The 11536-nt window shown below is 39.0% G+C and overlaps 1 protein-coding gene across 1 annotated transcript; it reads right to left on the reverse strand.

Moving 5' to 3' along the window:
- Nucleotides 1–1442: 1442 nt before the first annotated feature.
- Nucleotides 1443–11525, reverse strand: LOC136261351 (calumenin-A-like). Its single transcript, XM_066055341.1, has 9 exons — nt 11313–11525; nt 10679–10802; nt 10500–10586; nt 9245–9348; nt 8827–9011; nt 8574–8634; nt 6458–6576; nt 4990–5079; nt 1443–1738 (listed from the first exon to the last, which is right to left on the reverse strand). Exons 1-9 carry the CDS (start codon nt 11422–11424, stop codon nt 1631–1633), a joined length of 990 nt encoding a protein of 329 aa, XP_065911413.1. The 5' UTR covers nt 11425–11525; the 3' UTR covers nt 1443–1630.
- Between the last annotated feature and the right edge of the window lie 11 nt (nt 11526–11536).

Raw genomic sequence — 11536 nt, forward strand, 5'->3', positions numbered from 1 at the left:
TAGCTGCTTCTGACTCTATATGTGTAGTACATTGTTTTGTAATAGTCTCACATTTTAGTGAGGTACTGGACCAGCTTGCTGACCACTTAGAACTCTCACACATATATAACTACCAAACTAAACATGTAACATAATAATCTGTTGAGATTGTAAAGTCAAGCGGAATACATGTTAATTACAACAAGGCCTAAGCAATGTGTAATTTGTGTGCACACTCATTTAGTCAGAGTACAATAGCCACCGAACACAAAAGCACTTATATGACTAATGTTATTTTGCAGCAAATAACAACACTAAATTAGCCTATAATCAGTCCAACAGCAGATCACATGACCAAGAAGGGGTTGTTTAGAACTCATCATGTTTGTTCATGTATTGTCCATAGTTGGTTGCTTGACTGCCAACAAATACTTCATAATTTTCTATCATCTCCTCCTTGTTTAATTGTTTATCCTGAAAATTTTACCAACAACTATAAACAAACCAGTTCTATGTCTATGATAATTAGTACTAACTTAACAAAGCTGTTACATCATCACAAGGTGACTATCATTTGTGACCCGCTGAGCAAAAACCCCACTTGTTTGCACAATTCTGTTGTTGAGATATGTCATTGAAATACATTGAGTAAAAATGTGTGCTATATACTAAAAGTTACTGATATTTTACTATTGGGTACAACTACAGTTAAGTAGCTTAACAAATTAGTAAAAATCCTTCAATGAATACAACTAAGCTATAACACATAGCTACGTAGCTAGATGCTATCTGCATAGTGGTCTACGCTGTTTCAGCATACAGTATAATTATGATCCATCATGATATCCTGACATTGTGACAATGCATAGTTAGCATACTGAGTTGTGCCTGTCTTATGTGCAAAGATATTTTGTCATTAATTTGTTCCACATAGGCATCATTATCTACACACACAAAGGTGTCATTTTGACCTGGGTTGTCTGAAAGGTTATCATAGTTGACTAGCCTACTTTTGACTTTGGTCTTTGTGGTCAAGGAATTGTTAATGGTTCAAAAAAATTACTCCTCAAAATACCAATGTTTGATGACATATTCACCCATGTACCTGTTGGAGGGATATCAACTGCACTGATGAATATCATTGAACTTGTGTCTCATGGTAAGGGCTCGGGAAGCACTAGAAGTTGATTAAGGACAAATCACTCCAGTGACATACTGATAAGAAGTTTTTCAAGAAAGAAAACCAAATACAATTCTTGGAAATCTTCTGCTATCTCAAATGCTACTGGAAGCTATGTTAACTTCTATACATGTTTTTCCCCTGTAGCTACAATAGATACTGTATAATCATTATTTTCTACAATACTACAATAGGTATTGCAATGTATCCCCGATTCATACACTGTTACATATGCAGAAGTAGCAATTTGCTTAAACATTAGTACTGCACAATTTTGAGGATGTAGCATAGTAACAATAAGTTGAAATACACATGTGAGAATTATAAATAAACTAAAGGCTTAAATAATGTGTAATTTGTGCACACTCATTTAATCAGAGTCTAACACAAAACCACCTATATGACTAAATGTTTTATTGCAGCAAACAACAACACTATATTAGCCCATAATCAGTCTCCTAGCTAATAGGATTATTTGAATTCATTGTCCTTGTACATGTATTCTCCATAGTTGGTCGCTTGACTGCCAACAAATACTTCATAGTGTTCCATCATCTCCCCTTTGCTCAATTGTTTGTCCTGAAACACGTACACACACAACATGTAAAACAACTCCATTTACAATTCAGTGTATTGTTGTTGTTAACCTTTAAGTTTACAACAATTGGTCATTAGCATAAAAAGTGAGTAAAGTAGCACAAAGAAATCTCATTAATAGAGCCACCTATGAGACCACAATATGCATGGCCTAGACATGAAACACATCTTGTTTGTGTTTAGGTCATACTAGAGGTAGCCTCTAAAATGAAGTAGTCTCGCTAAGTGAAGATCAAATTAAGAGGATTTTCTACCCTACTATCCTTTGTAACAACACAGTACTGTAGTACTATAATAAAACTAAACCAAAACAACCAAGCTGTAAAAAGAGAGTGCAGCCTCCAAAAAGGCCAGGGTGAAAAAGATGTCAAATCCAAGGTGGTGGCCAAGAAATGGCGGTGATGGTAGGTAAATGGGAAAAAAAATTTATTACGACAATTCAGTGAATTTGCATTGTTTTGGTTTAGATATCACTGCTTTTGTATTGCAAGCACAAAGCTGGCCATAAACTGGCTTTGGTGCTTCCTTTTAACTTGTTTTTTTTCTTTACTGTAGGAATTGTGGAACAAAAGAAGCAATTGTGTGTATAGCTTTTTGTTTGATAAAATATTTGTATATTAACACTGAATGATTGTAATGAGGTGATTTCTTACACAACTGAACTGTAGCTGAAACGTTCATTGGTTGTAGTTTAGCATTTTTCAGGGTGACTTGTTTCTAGCTGAATTCTCTACATGGTGATTTGTTTCCAGCACATATTTCTACAGGGTGATTTGTATGTAGCCGATCACTCTATAGGGTAACTTGTTGCTAGCTGATATCTTTACAGGGTGACTCATTTCCAGCTGATCTTTCTACGGTGATTTGTTTGTAGCTGATCTCTATAGGGTAATTTGTATCTAGCTGATATCTCTACAGGGTGACTTGTTTTTATCTGATCTCTCTACAGGGTGATTTGTTTGCAGGTTACTTGTTTCTAGCTGATATCTCTTCAGGATGACTGCTCTATTAAGATGACTGCTCTATTAGAGTATCTTGATCTCGCACTTGATACACCAAGTTGGATTTCATGCTATAACTCTGTGGCTTTATGTCTGACTCTTCTACACCATTGAAGAGCCTTTCTAAGACATCTGTACAGCGATTTTCAAAGCATTATGCACCTATCAATGTTATCCCCCACCTCCCCCCTCCCGGGCGTAGTGGGGGAAATGGTGGGGATTTGACTTTTTGAAAAATCAAATTCTCCACCCACTGGGGAACAACTAGTGGTCAAATCTCCATGTAGTATCGCTGAAATAAACTTTAGGAAACAGATCAATTCTTATAGCTCGCAAGCTAAAGCAAACGCCTAAAATTTCGAATGGTCAAATGCCCCACTAGTGGGACAAAATTTCTGATCAAATCGGCGAAAATCCCCCACTAATCCCTTAGTAAGCCCGGGAGGGGGGTAGTGGGGCTTAACATTGATAGGTGCATTACTCTAAGTGGTTTTTCTGGTAGGCATGGCAAGTAGTTGTTTTTTATTAGCTAATCTCGGTTGCATAATTGTTACATACTATTGGTCTTTTAGTTGTATCTTCCAGGTATTTTTTTCAAACCACAAAGGGTTGAGGTTCAATAGTTAACCTATTCACGCACCGATTTTCAGCTTCTTTTCATAAGCGGTTTACCCTGTAGGCATGACAACATATTGGTGTTATTTTTCGTGAATAAGAGATGAATGATGTTAATACAGCATATTAACTCATTACCTATACATTGGCAAACAAAATGTTGACCAGACACCAGCTTCATAATACCTTCATGGTGTCTTGGCATATTAGCTAGAACTGAGCCCAATAGTGTCTTCAGTATGACCCTAAGTGCTTCCAATGGTTTGTTATGAAATCTTTTTTTATTAAAAAAGTCAGGACGCACGATAGTGCATTGTGCGGCCAAGGAAAGCCAATGCATGTGGATGCATGACAGACAAACGTGTATTTAGACTACAACAAGTTTGATACTGAAATTTGATTGGCTGAAAACGTGGTCTCTAAATCTCGTAGAGCCACGGTCATGTCCAATAGAGACCACGCTCTGAGGCGATACGAAACACGATAATTACGCGCCTGTAACATTGGCAACGCATGGGCATTTAAATGGCTAGTAACAGCCGTACTGAATTAGAGGGAGGTGTAATGGGCTTGTTTGTACTAATCAACACTACATTACTTGCTTACAAGCAGCTGTCGAGGCACAACAACAGCAACAATGAGTTGTAGTCCACTCGCTGAGTCCAGTACTTCGATACATAGCACGCGCCTGTAACATTGGCAACGCATGGGCGTTTAAACGGGTAGCAACAGCCACGCGAGGTCCCGCCATGTCGGGAGGTGTAGAGGGCTTGTTTCTAGTAATTAGCCATACATTTCCTATTTACAAGCAGCTGTCAACTCAAGGTACAATAACGAGTTGTAGTCTAAATAAGTTAGACGTCAAGAACCACTGGGTTCTACGGGATTTAGAAAACCCTCAGGCCCTTAGTAGCGCCCTCGCTGCGCTCAGGCGCTACAGCCCAGGGCCTTCGAGTTTTCTAAATCCCGTAGAACCCTGGTTCTTGACGTCTAACTATTATTTAGAAAACATGATTTCCATGGATTAATGGCTAAACAGAAATGGCCCATTTTGTCTGTGAAACATTTTTGAGTGGGATGTCCTAATGTAAGCTAAATCAGTTCAGAAATAAACACCTAAAAGTTTTGTCTTGTTTTCCTTACATTTTATGGGAGTTTTTCTTTTTACACCACTTAGACAAAAATTGTCATAGCTCACACAAGTCCTCTACAAATTTGGAAAGTATAAAGAGCGTATTATAACACATCTGCAGTGTAAATTACTGACAGAAACAAGTTAAAATTTGGTATGCAGATAGGCTGAACATCGTAGCATGGATCTTAAAGTACTGAGAGTATTAGCTAAGGAGATATAAAGCAAAAACAAAGCATGTGAACACAAGCATCAAGATACTCTAATAGAACAGTCACCAAGAATTACTTCCCATTGTCTTTCCATACTAGTACAGTGGGAAAAATTTCCAGCTTGTTACTGGTGTGAACAATATCCTATAGGTGTAAGGGAGTAAGGGGAAGAGGAAAAAGAGAAGGGGGAGGGGAGGCTAAGCCCTCTTAGGTCTCCTTCAGATTGCAAGTGGTTATGTTTGTGCACATTACTCACTCAATAACTAAACACACCTTATTACTGTCAGCCTCATATATCAGATGAGCTGCTTCAGCTTCTATAGGATCATAATCTTGTGGAACAACCCACTTGCCTAACTCCTCCTGTGACAAGAGAACAAAATATGTATTGTAAGAATGTAAGTATGGTGAGATTCAGTTATATAGCACATCCCCGTAGCGTACACTTACGTACATATGGCAATAAAATAAACACTGTATAACAGAAACTGAATACCTCCCTTGTTGCCCTACCTTTTTCTATGATCCTTAATCAAACTTAAAATTCCTAATTTTCCTTACTTTTTGTAACATTACTATAGCTGGTGAACCCGCACATACTGCATCATGATCAAAAGAAAGGATGGTGCCAGAGATAATGTATTCACCTGAACGTGTGCCCCAGCTATCATCTACTGAAGTGGCCTTTACACTTCATTTCAGCTATGTTCAGCCCATTACACAGCACTACAAACTAAGAAAATCAGAAGCTCCTCTACTATCAATCCAGTCACCACAAAAAAATATGGACGATTTGTGCACCTAAACTATCAATTACTGAAACAAAAGTGAATTGGCCATTACGCTTTGCTTTCACCTAATTTCAGCCCGTTATACAGTGCTATAAATATTAGAAGCATCTCACCATGTAAAATCTGGACGATTCCCATTTACAAACATAGGGAAGCCAAGCCTTGTGCTACTGCAAATCAACACCTCGGGCTGTCAGCAAAAAGAAATTGGACAAAAAGGAGGACAAAGGTGAGTCCATGATGCGTTCATTGTACTTACTGCAGTATGCCAAAAGGCACATCTTGAGATGAGCAACACCGAACAGTGAAAAAATCAAGTGCATAGCCCTAGCCGTTACAGAGTTATACTTGCCTGAAGGCATCAGACAGTTAGTCAGTAAAAAATTCCAATGAATATTTTCTTAAGTTTTATAACAATCTATTGGAAGTGTACTGGAGGCACTTTTGGGCTTGGTTGTACCTACTAATACTGCCTAGGCACCAGGATGGTATTATGAAGCTGTTTTTTAAGTGATATTTTTTTGCCAGAAAAGCCCAAACCTCCGTGATCCCTAATATACAGTACTGCCATACAGTATAGTATGGTGGCAATCTTCATTTACAGATTATTGTACGAACAAAATGTTTGAGGCTACATTACCAGATTTCATGCATTATACCTTCCAGAGTAGCTACTGTATCCTTTATAATGTTGGAAGAATCATGCAAGTTACTTAGCTAATTGGAGCCATTATGCCATATCTCGATCTACAACTTCATCTCTTCCTTTACTATTAATTTTACCCACCCCCAAAATCAACCTGATTGTATGCATAGTATATACATCTATAGTCAACTCCACAGAGCTGTCAAACTAAATCATAATTCACCAGAGCTCCAACACTAGCTTGTTTAGTTACATCTACTGAAATCAGTAAACCATAGCTCTTAACTACATAAATCTGGATTACCTTATTTAACTGTCCATCTTTATCCTTGTCTCTTTGACCCTTGAACTGCTCTCTCTCAGACTGTACCCATGATGGCTCCTTAGAATTCTCCTTCCTCTCTGACTCTGGCCACAAGTCATCTGTGCAAAACAATAATGATGCTACTATTATGCAACTATTTCTGCTGCACCTCTTTTTCATAGCTTGGCTATTTTAGTATGGATTTCATTTCTTTTCATAATTTATAATGCCTCAAAACCAGCCATTGGGGTTTGCTCATTTATAAAAAATGAGATGACAGCAGTAGCTCAGTGGTTAAGGATGATGTGGAAGTTTCTGATATGAGCACTGGCAAGTCTTTTTTTTCTCAACATCTTTGGTGCACCTTTTTACCCTGTGGTGACTGTTATATTAGAGAATCTCAACCCCTCAACCTTACAGTCGTTTGGTTTTTGCTTTGTAACTCTGTAGCTGTTACTCTTGCTTTTCAAAAGGCACTGCCACAATGATAAGCCTATGTACACACCAATTTTTAAAGTTATTCCCATGCATAGTTTACTCTGTAGCCATGACAAAATTTCAATCTTTGTGTATACAAATAAACATTCACAATACTACAGACAGTAGCCAGATTCATAAAGTTAGTATGTGAATTCCCTTTACACATTCTATACCTGTGCCAAATTTTCTTGGCAATCATGTTACACATTTGTGCTTTATAACAACCATTGCAAAGTATCTCATCTATGCTTAAAAGTAAACATTTAATATACAGGACAGGCCAAACACATTGTTATATCATACAGTACGATAGTACAGTATAGTAGGGACCACAAAAGAGTAGGCGTGGCCCACGAAATAGCATCACCCAAAACCAGCCTCAATTTTTCCAGACGACAATGAGGTAGGTAAAACTAAGCCCAAAAAGCCTTCAGATCGACCTGAAACGCTTTCAGCAAATTGCTACAGAATTTTAAAAAGAATTTATTTAACAGACTTTTCTCCTGACTAAGTAACTGACTGACTGATGTCTTCAGGCAAGCGTAACTCGATAACGGCTAATGCTACAGGCTTGATTTTTTTCACTGTTCAATGTCACTTCGGCCCGAGAGATGCCTTTTGTCATACCGCAGTACATACAATGCATTCTTCATGGACTTACCAGTGTTCTCCTTTGTGCCCCATTCATCTTCGCTAACAGCGAAAAGTGTTGATTTGGCAGTAGCACATGATGGCTTCCCTTCATAATTTATTACAGTATCTTTACCTTGCATGAACTTCCTTTTGGAAAACCGCTGGATCTGTGCATTCAATAAAGTACATTATAGCCACTTATGCTGATTTTTGTTTGCTAACATGTGCAGTGGCCTGAGCTTTGCTTGCTATTGGAAAATCGCCCGTATTTTTCATAGTGTCTATTTTGATTGCAGAAGTGCTTTTCGAACAGTTCTTGATTCGTGCTGCTGTGTAATGGGTTGAACATAGCTGACAATGAGCATAATGGATACTTCACTTTTCAGACAATAATTGATATAGCCGGGGCGCACGGCGCCATTTCAGATGTTGTATGTGTGGGTTCACCAGTCATGATAATTCTTCTGTGAATGTTATCCCACTAATACAGGGAGTCAGAATTATTTACAAAAAAATTAACAAACAAGTACACAAAAAAATTGGAATTTTCAACTGAAATAGAGACCATAGTAAATTGATAAAAAGTACTGAAACAAGCTGTAGTAGTGCATGATATTAAATCACACTAAAACAATATGGAGTGTTATATCCCTAGATACCATTATGGAAATGCACAGTAGGGATATAACAATTCTTATTGTTTTACTGTGATTTAATATCATGTTCTACTCCAGCTTGTTTCAGTGCTTTTTATCGATGTGCTATGGTCCCTACTCTAGTTGAAAATTTTAATTTTTTTGTGTACTTGTAAGTTATATCAATTAGCACACTCTTTTAACACAACGTATTTCAATACTTTATTGCAAGAAAACAGAGCTGTGAATTATCGAAAGTAGTATCGTATTTTAGCCCAGCAAGATTATACTAGCACTTAAGGAATAAACATGGACACTATTACCAATGCATATAGAGGTCCTCTAGCTAGTACATATAATCAACTTACTGATGTATTCATCCACTGAAACAAATCCATCTCGATTCTTGTCCATGTCCTCCATTGTTTCCTAAATTTTTAACGATAGCTAATATCAAGATGGTTATGTGTATGATGCAAATGACCAGAAAAATATATGTAGGCAATTTTTTTCTTTTTACTATACTACATTTTAAGTATGTCCTTCTAGTGTGTAAGCAATAAAGTAACACAATAAAAAATTGACTACTCTACAAGTGTTTCACAGGACTACTGTACCCACTTCAATAATAATGTCCCTCATGTGTGGCACATCTTCAGGATGGACGAAGTCACCATATTCATCTTTGGTGAGTTTCCTATCCTTATTATGGTCTGCTACTTTGAAGCGTCGATCATCACGTTGGATCACATCTTCAAAACTGAGCTGACGGTGAGCATCAAATATTTCTTTCATCCTCTCAGGTTCTGTGGAAATCAATGGATATTGAATTTATTTTATTTGCAGAAAGTGAGTATCTTGTGTTGTGAGTAGTCTGTGTTAAATTCTATTAAAAACACTGGGCAGGGTCTCTTTATCTGTAATCCACACTTGTGTATGAACCACAATACACTATCACCAAATGTGTATCCATGTTATGTGTCAGTGTTTATGTATCATCATAACAGCAAACTTATCATATCTACAACAGCAGCCATACTTATCATTCCGTATGTCAAGTTATAGTATTCCTCCCATGTTGCATGATCATCACCATCAGTGTCAAGACGTGGCCACTGTTTCTCAACATCATCAAGAACAAACCTTAGTATTACAAATGGAAAAGCAAATAAATTCTCATACCTGTATACCAGTACTAGAAGTACATGTATGTGTTTATGTATGCACGTGCACACACACACACACACACACACACACACACACACACACACACACACACACACACACACACACACGCACGCACGCACGCACACACACACACACACACGCACACAAAGCAAAGCCTTCAGCTGCCGCTATGCGGTCATGTTGCCCAGTGGCCAGCACTGGGGCACCTGTGCGCTACTCAGGTGCTATGGGTCAGCGCAGGCATGCCCTCCTAGGACAGGACTAGTAACCCGCAGGAGGCTGTACCATGTCTCACAGTTGAAGGTGTGGGCACCCGAAGTCCCACCTGGACCTTCAGCTGCTATATGAGACATGGACAGTTGAGCATTTGCTTCCCCAGTTTACACCAGGTACCCATTACCCATTGATGTTATAGCTGGGTGGGCTGCTTCCCCAGTTGGCACCAGGCCACCAGGTCCCCATTTAAACAGCTGGGTAGACTGGAGCAATGTGAGTAAAGTTTCTTGCTTAAGGACACAAATTGTTGAGCAAGAAGCCAACTTGTCACCAAGTTGTCACCAATTTGGCATAACTGAGCATCGAACTGGGAACCACACACGCACGCACGCACGCACGCACAAGCAAAGCCTTCAGCTGCAGTGCTAGCACGGTTGCGCCTACCACTGGGACACTTGTGCACTACTCTGGTATTAGTAGGAGTCAGCGCAGGTAGGGCAGGACCAGTAACCCGCAGGAGGCTGTACCGTGTCCCACAGGTGAAGGTGTGGGCACCCAAAGTCCACCTGCAGTCCTGCACCTTCAATTGCTGTGTGAGACATGGACAGTTAGCATTTGCTTCCCCAGTTAACACCAAGTACCCATTGATGTCACAGCTGGGAGGGCTGCTTCCCCAGTTGATGCCAGGCCACCAGGTCCCCATTTAAAATGCTGGATAGACTGGAGCAATGCGAGTAAATTTCTTGCTCAACGAAACAACACCAATTTGGCATAACTGAGCATCGAACTGGGAACCTTTCAATTACCAGGCACAGACTCACAGGTGTAGGCACACGCACACACGTGTACACACAACTATACACACAATATACTATTACATTGTTTCACACCTTCTAGCAATGTGATTGATCCATGCCATCAGTTCTTCCTTAGCAATAACACCATCATTATTAGTATCAACCTTATCTGCAATTATTCTGGAAGAAAAGACAAATGATATGAACTATGTTATTGTACATACAGCTTTATACTGTACATACATGTAAACAGTACATCATTTACAACTAACCCAAGTCTTCTTTTGGACTCTGCTGGTGTGAGTGCATCAAACTCATGTGCCTGTTCTTCTCCAAGAAAAGCTTCATGATCATATTGAGGATTGTGATCTCGTTGTGGATTATAATGCTCCTGACCTGTAGTACATAAACGTCTCAAACTAATCCATTTTTTCTTAGCCAGCACTGGCAGTAGCCATACTACTTGCAACCACTAATACCAATTTTTGAACTGCTTAGTGAGCCTCCCCCTAGTAGTGTTTGCTTCAACCGTATGTCTGACCATTCCCAAAAGTTTACTTAACGAACATGGAAAGCCTCACACAAAGGCTTGCTCAAAATAAAGCATCCATCTAGTTGGTGGGATTTTCAAGCTTATTAAGTCGATTCGGCCAAAATGATGGTGGGCAGTGAGCATGCATCAATTTAGCAGATGCAAGTTAGCTACTACAGCTGTCCATTATTAATTGAAAATAATTTTTAAAGCGGTTCGTCATATAAATCAGCACTAGGTTTATATTGGAATGGCAACTTTGACCCATGGGGTGGGTAATGCCTTTTGCTCAGGGCTCACGTGAATTTGACCTTTACAAAATAAACTGAATTTTATCAGACCTGTAACTTGACAAGATCAGATGATCAACTCACCAGACAGGTCTGGCTGTACGTGTTCCCTGTCTTTAGATGACGCGTGTTTGTTAGTAGGACCAGCTAGACAATATCCCAGAAGAACTGCAGCCAGTAATAATCTCATTGCCATTTTCACGGAGGTCAATCTGGACTTGATTGCGAGGACGGGCTTTGTATGTAGATAATAGAGGGCGCGGTTAGCTATGCTTTTATGCGCATCTAGAAAGAACAATAGCTTCATT

The sequence above is a fragment of the Dysidea avara genome, chromosome 7 (genome assembly GCF_963678975.1).
Source record: "Dysidea avara chromosome 7, odDysAvar1.4, whole genome shotgun sequence".
Taxonomy (NCBI): domain Eukaryota; kingdom Metazoa; phylum Porifera; class Demospongiae; order Dictyoceratida; family Dysideidae; genus Dysidea; species Dysidea avara.